Consider the following 17,756-nt stretch of genomic DNA (forward strand, 5'->3'; position numbering starts at 1 on the left):
AAGCTTTCAAATATAGTGAAAATGATTTTATCAACTTAAAGAATTAAAAAAAAAAAAAAAAGAAAAAAAGGGAGAGACAATGTTGCCAAAGATTTAGGGAAAGTAAACTGAAGTAAATAATAATCTGTTGTGATGATGATTCATTTATATTCCGAATAAAGTGATACAGTAGTTCCAAATAAATGGGCTAATTAGCAATTTTCACTCTTATCTACAAAATGTGCCTGGTCTCTCTTCTCTATTTTTAATCATACTTTCATTGTGTAACTATATAATTTATTTTGAATCACTTAATTGACAAAATAACCAAAAGATGGTCTGCAAAAGTTGCTAGATTTCTGGATGCTGAATAAGCTGAAGATGATAGAGTTCAAGGGATCCTATTAAGTAAAATCACTTTTCTCTATTTTTTTTCTCCAGATCCAGCCATTGTAAATGGTGTTTATTGGTCTGAATCCTTAAATAAGGTGTTTGTTGATAATTTTGATCGTGACCCTTCTCTCATCTGGCAGTACTTTGGAAGTGCAAAAGGATTTTTCAGACAATACCCAGGTAAGAAGAACGCAAGTTCCCAGGAAGCAATAAGGAATGCTGTGGCTGCAAGTTTCTACTGAGTGTTGTCACAAATCATAACTTTCGCAGATACTTGCGGGTTCAGTTATATTTTGTCTAGTTTTCAGAGAAAGTGATTTCTAATCAAGATTTTCAATATTCTGATTTTTTCCACCAATTTTTGTTTGGAAGTAAAGCCCCAAGATGTTACTTTTTTGTTGTTATTTTATTTAGAGAATCGAGTTTTCTGTTCTATCTGTTCTTTATATTAAAAACGAAAGTGAAAAAAGAACAGGAAGGTAATACACAATGTAAATGACTACAGAGATTCAGGTAATGCTATTAATTTTGTTTTTTCAGCGCAAATGCAATATATAATATTCTGAATATAAATCTCACTTGGGCAGAATTGAAGTGAGATGATTTTGCTATTTCTTGTGATAACTTTGCTAAGTGAGATGGTTTTGCTATTAATAGCCACTGATTCTAGCAATTGGTTCTTGTGTACCTCGCACGAGTACACGAGTATGGTTGCTAGAACCAAAACACCAAAATAAAAGATGTGAGTTTGGTAGCAACTATGGGGCAGGGGTAGAAGGTTTTCCAGTACTGAAAGTATGCTCACTGATCATAATAAAAGCTGATGCCGCACCATATAAGATATTATTCAATTTCTTAGGATTTGAATTTTTGATTAAGATTAGTTTTAGTTTAAAAAAAAGTGTTTTGAAGTGGCAGATAGTCCAACAACTACAAATAAAATGTAGATAAAATAAAAAGCATAAATTTGGAGTGGCTGAACTATTCAATATTTGTGCTAAGTGCATGCAATTACTTCATGCCCATTATATCTATGCTAACTTAAATATGAGCTGACAAAAACTTGTCAGCTCATAATTGCTTCATAGATACCAATTAATGAAGCACAGTCTCTATTCATCTGTCTTGGAGACAAGATAAATTTTGGTTCACAATACAGTCAGCAACCAGTAAAATTCATATATATTTTCAGATATGGGTAGCTGAAGTTCAGACTACTTTTCTCTATGTGTCTGTTGCTAGGAAGACAGATTGGTTTTCTTGAAGGTGGTTTTCTTATCCCTTAAAATTCTACAATATTACTTAGAGGTACTTGATCAGTTTCTCTGGCTGATAAAATACAGAAAGTGTATGTGTGTGTGTATATATATATAAAATATATTTATATATATAAATATATATATATATAATCCCCCCTCATATATATGAATATTCACATCTATCTATATGAAAAATAATTTACTCTGAAAGAGGCTGCAGAGAGGGAGGACAAAAATTTAGAACCTTCCTACAGTACTCGACTTTGATAGCGTGCTCTATTGATACATACAGGAACACTTAGAAAATTAATTGTAGTTTATTGTCCAGTTTTTATGTTTCCACATAAGTGACCAAGAATAGCAATACTTTAGTGACACTCAGTGCTGTGATCAACAAGGTAGGCTTGAAGAGGATTTCACCTTACAGTAGGCTAGAAAGGACTGAGAAACAGTATCTTTCCAGCATTAGCACAGTGTGATTGGTGACATGGTATGTTATAATAGCATTGCCTGTTCAACTGATAAAATATGAAACTCCTTTAAATGCTGCTTTGTCCCAATACTTCAGATGCATTTTAAGCAGCTGCTGTGCAAGTTGTTTTAATTTTAATCTTTCTCGTTTTTTTCTGAACAGGAATTAAATGGGAACCTGATGAGAATGGAGTCATTGCATTTGACTGCAGAAATAGAAAATGGTAGGTAATAAACAACTATCAGTGTTTTTAAAGAAATATGGAAGGAAGAAAAGTTCATTTTTTACATGAACAACATGTATTTTGCCTTTTCTTTTAGGTACATTCAGGCAGCTACTTCTCCAAAAGATGTGGTCATTTTAGTTGATGTCAGTGGCAGTATGAAAGGGCTTCGCTTGACTATTGCTAAACAGACAGTATCATCTATTCTGGATACACTTGGAGATGATGACTTCTTCAATATAATTGCTGTGAGTGTCTCAGGATTCTTCTTCCATCTTTTTGATTCCACCTTTTGTTGCTCTCTCTCGTGTTTTACATTACACAATACACTTGAAAAATATTGTGGGGAGGTGATGGATATAAGAAGACATCCAACTGGACAGATCCTGTCATTTCCACTGCAACCTTGTTCAGGTGGCAGTGTTTTCAGAGTGTTTTTCTAGGAGCTGCAATCTGAAAACCCTTAAATAAACTGTCATGAGTTTGAGAGTTGCAAATAATAGTTCTCTGTTTATTAGTTTGCATAAGTTTTCTGTGTTACCTTTTTAACTTTGGGATTTTTCCTTTTTTTTTCTGACAATTTCTGCAAATTTCAGAACAATTAATATGTAAGAATTAATAGAATCAGATATTAGCTCATGCTGAAGTTTGCATAAAATTGGACACTGCTCAGTGTTCATGCTTTCCTCAGGGTGAGTCTGAGATGTGGTATGCATGTATCTAGCTAATTGAGTTTCAAATATGCTAGAAGCTTGCAAAAAGAAACTATAAAGCAAGTGAAGAAAACTAAGAATCTACTGTGTGCTGTCACCTTACTGATCCATTTTAAATCTTTCACTTTTATTACTAATAGTCACATTTTTTTCTTGTCCTTATAATGCAACTTCCTATATTGCCTAATTTACATGTCACTCTCCAAAAGCGCTATTCAATGGTCTATATCATTGCCGGGAGGCCGGGGCTTAGCTCTAAAGGCACAGTCAGGGTAAATGTTGAAGTTCTAGGGTATTATTTTCCATATGGATTCTATGATGTGACATAACTTTTCAAAGAACAGAATGGGTACTGTGAAGTTGCACCAAGACATTTTACCAGCACTTACTAACACTGATAAATTAGATAATAGTTGTTTCTGTTATTTGTGTGTGGCAGTTAGTTTTCCAAAGTACAGGCACTTTTTTAAAATATATGACCAGAGATTAGTTTTACAGTCCTTAAGCACAGTGGGATTAATCATGTAGGCAAGGATGGCTTCAGCAAACCCAAAACTGGTGTCCCAACTATTATTTGGTTGGGGGAGATTGACGATTTTATAACTTTTTTCTGTTGTTGAAGTTCTTTTGCTAATGTATTATAAATACGCTACCCTATATATAAATCCCCCAAATGTCTTCAAACTCTTGAATGTAAGGAGGATTTTGGCACGAAGAAATGCCCTTTATATAGTAAAATAGATGACCCCTTCGACAACAAGGCAAATCTTTGATTTTGTGTGGAGAATGAAATATATATGCCTGGAGTATCCAAGCGTTTACTGTATTTTAACAGATGACAGGCAGTTCAGAATATCTTTCATATTAATCTTTAATTGCTTATTATATAATTACCAGAAACTTGTGTAATAGGAAAGCATAATTATACTGTGCGTTAAAAAAAGGTTTACCATCCTTCAACAAAATTGTAATTAAGTTTTCTAAGTAGCAAAAATGTGTCAACTAAGTGATTGCTATCTGAACATTTGTATTCAGTGTATAATCACTGTGCTCACAAGTCTTTGTGACAGTTTCTGTAAATGACTCAGGAAGAAAAATCGATGTTTTTTCTTAAGTGAAATTTTTACTTTGGGAAAGCCGAAAGGCTCATCTGTAACAAAGGATGTAAAAGTGTGTGTGGCAAAGAATTCAAAGCAATATAGGAATAGTAGGGAATGTAGTGGCATACCGAATATTAATATTTCGGTTCAAGAAAAAAAGTTAAGTAACTGTTACTTTTTTGATTTAAATCTGTGTTTACTCAAGTAAATGCCTCTCTCCCCCCCCTTCCCCGAGCTGAGCTTAAGCTGAGCACCTCTGCTCCCCCACGCCAGCCATGGCCGCCCTCCCCATCGCGGTGTCCCCACCCAGCCACGGGGTGTCCCACGGCTGCCCTCCCCTCCGGGGTGTCCCTGCCTGCTGCGGGGTGCCGCGGGCGCAGCCTCTCTCAGGGGTGTCCCCACCAGCACGACGCCCCCTCCCCATGGCGTCTCCAGCCTTTCCAGCAGCGTGACTCCGGCCTCAACAGCCGCTGGTGGTGTCTGCTGCAAGTCTGCGTGGGTTTTATCTGCAGACAAACGTTTGTAAACAGAAGCAAGTTTTCTTATTGAAACAGCCTGGTGACGTGAGGGCTAAGAGAGCGGTCTCCGCTGAAGACAGGATATCTCCATCGGTGTGAGACATCCCCGCCGCAGTGCGAGCGCCCACGGAGCGAGTCTCGGTGTCCAGAGCTGGCCAGACGCGCGGTGCGTGCCGAGCGGGCCCGTGCGCCCCAGCGCTTCCCGCTGCCTCCCGCGCTGGCACCGGCCCTTCTGGGACAAACAACCAGATCCCTTTTCCTCTTCCCAAGCTAAAATATGAGGCAGAACGAGAGCTATATACGGGGAAATTTGGACAAACAGTGCACTTGAAAGACGAAGGCCAAGTTTTGTGCCTGAGTGGCAGTATGGTTGTATTACATGCGCCGATTAATGGAACAAGTACTGGGAAAAGAAGCATTATGTGAGGAAACGGGGCAGGAATCGGGAGTCACATGTAATAGGGAGTTTTCTCTCTTTTGAGTTTTTTTTGTGTGTGTGTGTGTGGGGGGGACCCTAAAGCACACCTGCATTTTGAAGGAAAAGAGCCAGGGAAGAAAATACAGGGAGAGCGGTGCTGAAAGGTGTGAGAGAGGACTTAGCTGAGCAACAGACAGGATGAAGCACATGGAAAGGTTACTCAAACAGATGAGAAACTCTTGTGTTTGAGGCAGGAAGAGGGAAGAGCACGTTTAAAGTAGGCAAGGGAGAAGATGAGGTTAGAGGAGGACAAGCTCTTTGATAATTTCTCTCTTGAAAGAAGACAGTCATTGTTTAAAAAAAAAAGTTGGGGTTGATAAGTTAGAGAGTAGAGCTGAATCATGGGAATGGGAGCAAGTTGCCTTATAAAAGGCAATCGGCTGCCAAAGATGGCACACAAGACACCTATAGCGGAGCTCAGCCTGGTCTTTTGTGGTGGGGGTTCTTCAGCATCCAAGGTGGACGGGGTAGGCCGGTACTCGATATTGCAGTGGGGGGCAGTGATAAAAGGAATAGAGCAAACCAGTGTCTGGGTCAGTGGAAGAAGAGGAAGCTGAGCTTAGCAGGGTGCAAAGCTCAAGTGTGCCTGAAAAGCACTCGTGCAAAATTTGTGGACATCAGCTTTGTTGTTAGCTTTTTGTTGTCCCTTCACAGTATCTCCCAGTACAGAAAGTTTTAAAAGCCCTCCAAGTTGCTTTTCAAATTGCTGTTATAGTTTCAGTATTCCACATAAAATGAAGCTGAAGATTCTCATTAAATGTAATGGGAGTTATGGTCACTACACACTAACATCATTAAAAATTCAATTAACACTTACAAGTATGCAGTAGGATTGCAAAAAACCCCACTAGCAGTATACTGGCTGGGTTCTTTCATATCAGTTAGCTCCATTTCATCTTTTACTAAATACTCTTCTAACTATATCTGTATGCATATATAACACAAGTATTCAGTGCAGGTCTTTCCAGAGAATAAACATAAAAAGATAATGTTCAAAATCGTTTTAGCTTTCATGGGTAGGTTGTTGCAAAATCTATCTGAAATTGATGGACTAGATGATTGAATTAGGAAAAAAAATATTGAAATACAGGAGTGATTTTGTGCTGTCTGTGTTAAAATTTAAGGTCAGTTCACCGGTGCATGAACAGAGATGTCAGCAACAATGGGAGAAAAGGCATGTTTTTCCAATTCACTTTCAAGTATAACTCCAAGTCATGCATTAAATTAACAATATTATCATAAAAAGAGTGCTAATTTTGCCCAATGCTGACTTTTTTTGAATGCTTTTACAATAGTATAAACTCTACATTAAATGAACAAAATATTAACTGAACTGAGATCGTTAAATCAATTTTAATGCTCTGGTTACACCATTTTAGCAAAATTGACTAGAAGAGTGTTATTTGTTAATTCAAAGCACAGTTTTGTAGTTCTCTGTTTTTTGTGTGTGGAATTTTCCATTATAAACAGTTTCTACATAGGCACTTTTTTTTAGGCTCTTGTATTCATCCGGAATAGATCATGGATAAACTTGGTTTTCAGCCTGCCTGATCAGTCAGGTTCTGCGCGGGTAGCACCGACGGGTAGGCTGACCGACTGTGAATCTCCATGCGTTTGCTTGAACCTGTAGACTATGCTTGCGTGCCACTTGTTGAGCACGCCAGAACTAGTGGAACTTCAGAAATACAGATTTCTGCAGTCGCTCTTTTGGTTTGACTTCATTGTTGAGTCTTAGCTTGGGCTGTGTTGGATTTCTGAGTATGCCTAATGTAGTGTGAAATTTTTTATCCATTTATTGTTCCAAAACAAAAGGTGAATTTAATTTGTTTCTGTGAACCTTAAGCTCCAGAGAGCTTAAATATGACAAAGAGTAAATATGAAAAATGCAGAGGTAAATGCAAAACTACTTGCTTAGCTGTGCTGGAATCATTTATACCTCAAGACATATTTTAAGGATCTGGATAGTATCTGATTGTGCAATATAAGTCAGCAGCCCTCTACCTGACTATATGGTTCCTGTTTGTTAGTTCAGAATTTGGCCCACACATTTTATTTTGTGCTGTACTGCAAAGAACTAACTAGCGTGGCAAAATAAAATGAACTAATAAAACAGATAAAGGTATATAAGTATAATGTAAAAATAAAATAATAAGAAAATAGGTCTTGCCAAATGCTGAGATTACAAGACAGATGAAAGTAGGCAGAGGTTTAGGAAGAGGAGTTCAGAAAGGATGATGATGGGTTTTTACTTCTCTCCTCCCGCCTTCAGCAAAGGGGAGGCTATTCTACAGCTATTTTAACTATCTCAGTTATTGCATCACTACTATCACAACTGTAATATGCAAAGGTGCCATAGGCCAGAGTTTGGGGGTATGGAAGTAAGTAACACTAGGAAACATATGAAAACTGAATGTAATGCAAGACTCTTGAAAAACAGAATGTCTTTTACTCAGATGCATTAATTTTGCAATAGGAAAGGTGAAAGGTGGCAGTTTTAAAGAAGAGAAATCTGCTTTTAAAATCTCCTTGCTCAGATAACAATAGAGCTATACCAAATGTTGCTGGGAAAGTCAGCAGTTACGAACAAGGCTATTGGCTCAAGATCAGGAAGCTGTTTCACTAAATACAAAATTTTAAATGCTATGAAAAAAGCCAGAGAGCTGAGTTCAAGTTGCTGAATAATTTAGTGGGAGGGGATTGTGAAAATTCTGGTAGTGGTTTTCCCCTTTTCTACTTTAAAAGTTTGGCACTGTAAAAAGAAAGGCCTCACTAATGACACTGCAGAACATCCCGTGGAAAGGACAAGGAGATCTGAAGTGTGCTCTGAAGCCCCAGCTGGGCGTTTTACTAGAAGCCGATGGTTGTACGGAAGGTCTCATCAAGTAGATGTGCCAGCTTAGGCAGCAAGCACTGCTTGACTGGTGGCACGTGATGAATCGGAGAGCTCTTCAGTTTTCAGGGACTTAGAGGGAGATGTTCACTATTTTGGGAATTTCTTTTGTGAAGTGATGTAATTTTGTCCAGTGCATTTTTCCATGTCTTCATATTTGATTTGATCAAAAAAGGAAAAGAAAGTGTATATATTTAGCAAAGAGTATAAAAATTAATGTGTCACTGATCATCAAAATAGATCATAATAATATACCGTTGCAACAATTCAAACTATCAGAAGCTGCTATACCTTTTTTTATACGAAGTTTACTATGTATTCTGCTCTTTCCACATAGCAGAGGAAGAACTGCCAACTGAAAGAGAACTTTCAGTTTATACTTGTTATCAGCAGAACACCATTACATAAAAAGTTTGTTTACATACCTTGGCATAATACAGTTTCTTCTGAAATACATAGCGGATTACTTTCCATATTTTTACAGTGATATTCCCAAGGTAAATTAGAAGTCACAAATTCAAACAGTGTCACAACTTGGCTGGATTGTGGAAGGATGAATATCTATGTCTTTTTATAATTATAATGACAATGAAGAGTGCTTTTTCCGTATGCTGCCTAGGTAACGATGCTGCTTATGCCAGAACGAATTTTTTCTTTCTTTCTTTCTTTCTTTTTTTTTTTTTTAAGAAGGTTGATTCTGTAAAATGGGATTGCTAAGGGACTTCAAGCCTGTCCTCCCTAAAAGTATGGGTGTCATTTATACTACACGACTGTATAACGTTAGACACATTGTAGGAAGCTATTGGGAATCTGTCTGCGTTGTGATGCAGCTGGCAGACATGCAAGCTGCATGTCTGTGGGGATACCTAATGACATGAGTTATTCAAAATAGTGCTGAAAAGGAATCTTATAGAAATCTAACAGACTAAAATTATGCTAATTAGATGCAAGCTCTGATAGAGTAGGAAATTGTTTCATCTACTTGCTCGTGGTGATAAGGATGGAAAAATTTTTGCTATTACTGCAGCATTTGGGAATTCTCATTTTGCTTGCACACATGAGACACTGGAAACTGGTCATGAGGCAGGTTCTAGTATTTTGTTATACGCTAACTGATTACAGACTATGTGCTTGATGTCATATAAGGACAAATATGTTAACAAGTCTCTACTGTTGGCTACAAAAATCAAGCTGAAGCACCCAGATTTAACCAAAAAGTGTATTGATTAAAGAATATACTGAAAAAAATAGTGTGAAGTAGTAAAAGGTTAGAGATTAGGGGCGAGTGAGCCAGCATCTGTTAGATATTTAGTTTTTGTTTACAGTAGTCAGAAAGGAAGATGGTCTTGACTATGGCCTATAATACAAAATGCTGTGAAGATTTAGCATTATTATTTTGCAATGGCTGTCAGGAGATAGATTGGAAAGCAGTCTGAAAAGAGAAACTGCAGGGTAAAGCACATCATTTATCAGATCAATAAACTGCTGTGACACTGAGATGCACACAGGACGTTCCCAGTGACTCGCAAGTGTTCCAGATGTCATTGTCTTGTGTTTTCATGTGACCTTTGGAGCAATAGACATGTCCTCAGGCACTCATATATTGGATTAACATTGACTGGAATAAAATGATTAGGGAAGCATGCAAATCTGCTGCAGAAAGGATGTGTAAATAACCTTCTAGCATATGTTTTTTTTATGCACCAATTACTATGTTGATGCTGATGTAAATACTCTATATATCCAGCTGTAGTAAGTAGAGTTACTCTGGATTTGTATTTTTTTATAACTGAGGATTGAGTCTGGCACAATGCCTCAAGAATAACTTGATGCAGTTCAAATTAAACACTCTTCCCTATGCAACAATAATTATGTAATAATTATGTAATTAATGAGTGTTGGTGCATACTGCACTGTTCATATGAATGGTGATGACAGATGTCCAATGTGGAGCAGGTTGCAGGGGTCTAAGGTTAGGCATATGTGCAGAGGAAGGAGTTGTGTTATGCTGAAGAGAGAGTAGAATGAATTCAGAGGTGCAGGCGGACAGAGACAATGTGAACTTGCAGTGACAAAGAGCCTTGTGTAAGCAGCATTTTGCAATGAATCACTGTAAGGCTCTTTTTATTCCCACTGAGATGGAGGAAGGATGGAGTGGATATGTGTATTAATCATATGAAATGCTTTCCCTGATTATTTTTGGCTGAACTTGTTGTCTTCTTTCGTGCCTGTGAAAGGGTGAAACCAAGTAGGGCCTAGATGCAAAGGCCTCATGCTTTAACCTGTGATAACTTTTAGGGCAGATCAAATAAAAAGAGGAATAAATGTAAAACTGAATCTGTAATACTAATATAGACTTCTTTGGAGGGCCCTTATCTATTAATATGTCCTGTGTTGAAAGGTTTAAAATATTTAAATAACCAAGTCCCATTTTCAGAAGTGACTTAAGCATTCATGAGTCTGTAAGATCTACTCACTGCAGGTGAAACTCAGGTTCTTTAAGTGCTTCTGACAATGGGACTTGGCTGTCTAAGTTACTTAAGCCTCGCAAGATAACCGGGGAGTACTTTAAAGAAGTGTCACAGCTTCCTGACGTATTGTCTAATGAGCTACTTTGACTGCAATTCTAACCATTGTCAGGCATTTCCAGGATTGATTCGAGCTCGCAGACTCTTCGGTGCAGTTTTCCGCTATTAACTTCCCAAAATACGTTAGCCATTGCCTCAAATATTTGTCAGTATATATATTTTTTTAATATAGCAAAGAAAGGGAAGTTGTGACTGCATCAAACCCAAATTCTTCATACTATCCAGATGTCAACTTGAAGGATGTTTTTGCCAGCTACTGTACACAGTACCCACTAACCACACCTGCATGCTGGCATCCATTCAATTGAATGCTGCTTTTAAGAAGTTTGAACCTCTGAAATACTAAGAATCATGTAAAAGAAATAATACTATGGCAAATTTTTTAAAATGAATTGAGTCCAATTGTTTTTGCTTTATGTGCATGTTTCACTGTAGTTCTAAATCATAAAATTAAATTGTATCTTTCAAAGCTTTTAATTAAATTTTTCATCATATTCTTAATTTTTCTCTACAGTATAATGAAGAACTTCACTATGTAGAGCCATGTCTGAATGGAACATTAGTTCAAGCAGACAGAGCCAACAAAGAGGTAAGGAATGGAAGTAACAAAACAAAAGAGAAATAGGATGCAATGCGTAACAGTGTACTTAAAGGTCTTTCCCTAATAAAATGAATTCCGTTATTAGAATTTATTAAATTAATTGTTCTCCTTATGCCATTTCAAAGGTGTCTTATGTGACTCAGCAGGAAGAAAAAGACACATCCACCTAGTTAGTTTGACTGAATAAGCTGCAGAAATCACTGCAAATATACTGTTAATAAAATTTAGTAATTGTTTTTCAAAATTCAATGCTGTAGTTGCTTTAAATTAAACTATTGTTTTATTGTTGTATTGATTTACTAAGACCTTTTGCAGAATTCCTTTAAAAATGCTGTTTGACAACTTTTCAAATGTTTTTTTGGAAGGAAGCTTTTGATGATGCCGTGGTTTAGCAGATTATATTCATAGCTTTGTAACTGGCATTTCATTTTAATTATTTTTGAGAGTTAACTTGTTGCTTATGCTAAATGTAGTTAAAATAAATTATGACAAATTACTGAAAGATTTAATGCTACCTTATTTCATTATGTACTTATTAATTAGTAATTGATGCTATAGTGATCAGGCCACTGAATAGCCTTCAAATTAATGTAAACGTATTTCCATAAAACAAAATGAGGCTGTTTACACAGGCTGTCATTTATTTTGGTCTGATGACTGGAGATTGAAAATAGTGTATTAAGCTCAAGAACCTGAAAAGTTGTCTGACAGAAATCCTACTGATGATAAAGATAATGCATCTATTAGAATATGTAAAAAAAAAAAAAAATTGGAAATAAATGGATTATGGTATGTAGCCATAAATTTAGAACAATCTAGGGCTAATAATTTGGTGAGAATTTTGTTACAAAGAAAGAATGTTTCCCTTAATAAGGGAAGAGAGAAACATAGTAATGATGTATTAAATGAGTATAGTTAATTCAGCAAACATCTGCCAGGCATTAATGTGTCACACAGGTTGATTTAAATATATTTTTTTGCAGTGTCCACAGATCAATAATTATTTTGTCAGACCTGTCAAACAGTGAGAAACTTGTAGAACATTTAATAGGAAAGGTGGATATTTCTTCAATTAATTGCTCATATTTTAATTTTTGGTGGAGGGGACAGTATATATCCTTAAGAAAACAGTGCAATGGAATAGTGCACTTAAATATCATGGCCTAGCTTAATCACTAAGAACATATTTCAGGTCTTACAGTATTATAGCAAAAGTAATACTCTCCCTCAAAAATATGTTTATTTAGGATAGTAATGTTAACAGCTACATAAGCAGGGATTAGTATATGGGTGACACAGAGAAGCAGAGAGTTTAACATTAGAGGTGGTACAAAAAACTGGCATATATCCCATAATATTAAAAGAAGGTTCCAAAATAAAATCTCGTCTTTTCTGTTGTAAGATCTCGTGTGATTCCTTGTGATGGTGGAAGATGAAATGAAAACTAAGAAGTGACCAGATGAAAAAGAAACCCATGAGAAAAATCTGATAATTTTATTGTTAATTTCTTTCTCCTTCTGCTGAAATATGTTTTGTTTCTTGTAGATTGAAAGCCTGTTAAAGTAAGCTACATTTGTTATTACAGAATTTTTCCCTGGTCAAGCTTCCTGTCTTCTTAAAAGTGGCGTATCCATTTATCCTGGGTCTTGCTTATGGCAGGAGAGGGCAGCAGTCTAAATACTTTTCTCTATTTTTTTAAACTAAAAGCAAACCAGAAGCGTTTCAGCTCCACATTGAATTGTGCTGTTTGAGATTTTGTGTGGTAGTTCATTTTTGCTAAAGAAGCCAATGAGATCTTACAGGAAGTAGCAAACGGTTCTGAAAACATGTTTGTAAGTGTGTTGAGGTCAGACCTTCACATGTACGCCAAAACAAAATTAATTTTATCTAGTTATGCTGTACTTCACTCTGTTGTACTATTAGATGAGTTCTTTGCATTTCACCTTCATATACATCTTCTACAGAAATCATTCTTCATGGATCGCTTGTTTAATATTCTTGATGTTCTCCATTGTTGATTTTAGAATATCTAAATAGCATTTAGTTAGTGTGTGGAGTGATACAAATTGTTTCTAATCATTTACTGTTGAAGACCCTTATTTGTGAACTGTGATGCAGTTTCCAAAATGAGCACTTTATTGTGGGTGCATCCAATGAGCCATGGGAAAGCTGTGCATGTTCAAGACTTAAAACTAAAGATTCAGATATATTGCCCAGATGTACTGTTTGGAATTAATCCTACTGTTAAACTTTCCATCACTCTGCAGCAGATCAAAATGCAGATTACCATGTACCCATATGTTACTTAATATCAGATTTGATTTAATTTAATTGATCAAAAAGTTTTTATGCCACCCAGATGATGCTCAGATTTTATGAACAGTACTTAATTATTCAAAATAGCTAAGCACGATTTCAAATTTTGTTCTTCGGAGTATGCTTCAACATAATTTCTATTTGGCTAAATGCCATTTTTTTAAATCTGGAATCAGTTTGTGCTTTATTGTGCCCTGAATAACACATTCAAGGTTTTGGAGGATAACTAAATATGACCTTTTTCCAGTTAAAGTCATGTTAGTAAGCTAGTTACCCTTTCCCTGAAAGGCCAGAACTAGAGAATAAACTTGAGATATGTAGCATGTCATACTTCTATGTGTTTTTTTAATGCACTATGACTTTGTCAATCAAATTAATTTGTTTCTTAGTTCCTGTGGAGAATCTAACTGCATGTTTTTACTATTGTCCTACTTTGTGTAATAAAGTTAACAGTTCATTTGCCTGAATACTGGCAGGCACAAAAGTACTATTGTCCAGAGATGAGCCCAGGACATAAGGTAAAGGGCTGTCAAGTAGATGGACAACCATTTAATTCTAAAGGAGTAATTCAGTTGTCATGCTAATGAATTCACAGTTACAAATTTGGTTTCTGAATTGTCTGACATTGTTGTAGGACCTGATACCTGTGTGTTTTGAATATACTCAGAGCAAAATTATATGAGGCCTCATCCAAAGCTCACTGAAATTTCTGGAAAAACTTTTCTTGACTTTGGTTCTTTTGGTCAGGTCCATAGAAGAACAACATCTTAAAATGTTTTATTATGCACATAACAAAACTGGTCAAAATATAGATGTATCAAAATATTTAGCTGTTTTGGAACTACTCATCAGAATTCAGTCATTTGGGCTGATACTTTCATTTTCTGTAGACTTACTGTGCTGCTTTTGTCTTTTTTTCCTCTACAATTGAAATGCGTCCATTCCAATATCAGATAAAAGTAGATGAAATTAAGTTTGCTCAACACGTCTTATGAAATAAATAACCTTTTGCATGTTCATCGCACATAAGAGCTGTTCCTTTTGTTTATTAAATGATAAAAAAGAAACAAGGAAAATACCACAAACAACACTGTAATATGTATTTTTGCAGCAACTATTAGTTTATCATCATGAGTCACTGTATTGACAAAGCAGGCAGGTGGTAGACTGGCAGTGTTTTGTAATATATCCATATATGCTGTTGTTTCAGTTTATATGCCTGATATTTTGGAAATGCGACATAGGCCAGAAGAAGTAACTATCTACTCTTTCCAGAAATCTATGTTCTTAATCTTTTAATATCAAATATTTTTATCAATTGAATGGGAGCAAGCATTAGCAGACTAATGCTATATAGTCTGCTAGTACCAAAATAAATACAAATATTTTAAATTACGTTAGAACATGCTTTCTTAGGATAGCGAATGTGTTCCCGTATGCTAAACTAAAACAGAAGCAGTTAGAAGTTGCTGTAGTAGTATTTGATATCACTCTGGTTTTCCCCTATGTGGAAAGAGGAAATGTATGTTGCTGATGATTGCGGGGACTGAATTGTTAACAGTTAACTTTGCCATTTTCTGATCTTTTGTACTGCTATATGAATGATCTTAGTAAGGTCAGGTATTTTTCTGGAGCAAAATTTGTCATTGGAAGCATACATTAAGCCAAATTTACCAAGCTATTAATTTATGCTGAGTAAACTGTAATTTCTGCCACTTTGACAGTATGTTTTTTGCTGTAGTATGTTAGTACCAGTATTAAAAATTCCCACTACACTCTTCTTTAAAAAAAAAAAATAAATAAATAAAAAAAATCAAAAACCCCCAAAACAAAACAAAGAAAACACAACAAAAACCTCTTGCTAGGTCCACCTCACTGCATCACATGTAGCAAATAAACACACTGTTTAGAATCAGAGATAGGTAATTACTTTGAGATGTTTGAGGGTTTTTATCTTATGGGGAAAGTAGCTGTTTCAGTAACTACAAAAAAATTGCTTTCAAAGGATCAGTACCCCAGACTACATCCATCTTGCAAGTATTTATTGAATAACTACTTTGCTCTCTTTATAGAAGGCTCAAAGGGATTCAAATGGAATCTTCCTACTCTGAGGAAGTCACTTAAACATGCTAAATGTCTTTATTTGTTCAAAGTTTTCCTTTAACTCCAAATTCTAAAAAAAAAGCAACAGAAAAAAGTGTCTAGAATTTTGCTCTCCTTATCACTTGAGCTTCATTCAAAGTGAATTAAAGGGGAAACCAGCCTCTCAGCCGAAGAGAGGGTTGGATTCTGCTCACTTGGGGCAAATGGGCCGGGGCTGGACGGAGGGAGAGATTGAACCCCTCCTTTGGTGGGGAGGGCTGAGCGTGGTGACTGCTTCTGCTCACAGGGTTCCCCTGCACCAGTGCAGATGCCGCCCCGCTCCTGGCCTCTTGCACAGCCACAGTGGCAGCCAGCCTGGCTTTCCAAGGTGTGGGCGTAAGTCAAACGGTTTAATTTGCCAGCAGCAGCCTTGGGCAGATGGGCCACACCCCGAGCATGTGCTGCTCCACCACCACCCTAGGTAAGAGGAAGCCTGGGAGCATCGTCAGGGAACGGAGCGTAAGGATGTTTTTGGTAGGCTGCAGGAGACTGCTTCAGACTCAGGGCTACAGCAGCCTGGGAAGCCCCGGGGTGCTGATGCCGAGTATTCAATGGAGGGAGTCACAGGTGACAAATGTACCGGCCTCTGCTGGCCCATCCTTTCCTGGTCAGGGACGGTTATGGGGCGGAGTGCCCAGGGAATGCAACAGGCTCCCAAAGAGCCAGACTTTCAGAAAATACAGTCAATCTTGAAACAAAAAAGCTGTCCAGGTTTTTTTGTCTATACATTTTCTCAGTGAACCAGTGTGATTTCCCCCCCCCCCCCCAATTGTCCCTACCTTTTTTGACTGAAACAGTATGATGAAATGAATGTGAAATTCCAGAATGTGTCAGTATGGAAAAAATGGGTTTTTTTCTTCTTGATGTGATTAACACCATGCTTAATTAGGATAAAAAGAATTTCAGAGATGTTTTCATTATCCTTAAGTCAAGTTTTACAAATTTAGAATTATTTCTGAACAAGGGCTTCAAAATTTGTAGGTCTAGTGGAGTGCTGCTGGCCTTTAAATTGCTTGTGAACCACTGTGACTTTATCGTCTCTCTTTATGGAAAACATTATTGGAAACACACTTATTTCCACACATCAGCTGTAGACCACTCACCATTCTTTTCTGAACCACTGTGGGAATTACTTACACAACAGAAATCCAGTCACATTAAAGTATGGAGAAGCAGTCAAAGCACTACAGCAGTCTTATATTGACCCTGTGGTGACAATATGCTCTACCTTGAGTAATGCAGCTCAATTTTCTCTTCTGAGTGTCAGGAAAGTTTTTCTAAAGCCTGCATTTATCTTTTCATTTTTTTTCTTGTTCTATTATTCAGGCAGGAAAGAGGGCCTGACACTGAGTAAGTTTGTATAAAGTGCTTGCAGCATATAGAGCAAGGAAGTTGCATTTATCTTGGAGTCACAACCAGACCAAGACAGTTTCATTGTTGGAGTTGCATTTCTTCTGTAATGTGCAATCTATTTTGGTTGCATCTTTCCTTAAATTTGCATCTTTTCTTAAATTATGTCGTATGACCCTTGCTTTTCATTATAGTTGATGGCTTGGGTCTCTTTTCCCACAACCTTGTTAATAAAGGGGTGAAAAGTTAGGTTTAATTGTTGACTTAGATGTTACAGGACCCAAATTAGCAGAGGATTCTTGATTCCGCGTTGGTTTGTTGAGTGAGGAGAGCAATCAGACTGAAAAGAAAACAGCATGAGGAAGCTAGAACTTTCATCTTTGCAGCTTTAAGCTTAACCAAGTACATATATTGAAGAGTAATAGTGTTTTCATCATAGTTGGCAGAGTGCAAAGCTGGAATAATTATTTTTCTGACAAGAACATAATTTTCTGTATTGTCATCACACCTGCTAGAGTTACTTGATCAAGGTCACTCCTTGATTAAAATATTAATAAATATCTGTCCAGTGCATTACAGCCCAGATTTTTAAAGGACATTAAATATGCTTAATATAACTAAGCATTTAAGCATTAAGTATATTAATGCATTTTGACTGTGGGAAAGGAATAATGGTTGGAGAAAAAGCAGATTTTCAGCCCTGGGTCTCCAACATGTTGGTGAGGTAACATGCT

General features: G+C 36.8%; 1 protein-coding gene across 2 annotated transcripts in view; it reads left to right on the top strand.

Annotated features, from left to right (window-relative positions):
- The window catches only part of CACNA2D3 (calcium voltage-gated channel auxiliary subunit alpha2delta 3), a 478,082-nt gene that overhangs the window by 197,578 nt on the left and 262,748 nt on the right, over positions 1-17,756 (top strand). For both annotated transcript variants that reach the window (XM_026096289.2, XM_064518911.1), the window contains exons 6-9: positions 421-552; positions 2,266-2,326; positions 2,424-2,574; positions 11,128-11,202. In XM_026096289.2, coding sequence (XP_025952074.1) covers positions 421-552; positions 2,266-2,326; positions 2,424-2,574; positions 11,128-11,202 — 419 coding nt within the window. The remainder of the gene's footprint in view (positions 1-420; positions 553-2,265; positions 2,327-2,423; positions 2,575-11,127; positions 11,203-17,756) is intronic.

This window comes from Dromaius novaehollandiae, chromosome 12 (assembly GCF_036370855.1).
Source record: "Dromaius novaehollandiae isolate bDroNov1 chromosome 12, bDroNov1.hap1, whole genome shotgun sequence".
Classification (NCBI taxonomy): domain Eukaryota; kingdom Metazoa; phylum Chordata; class Aves; order Casuariiformes; family Dromaiidae; genus Dromaius; species Dromaius novaehollandiae.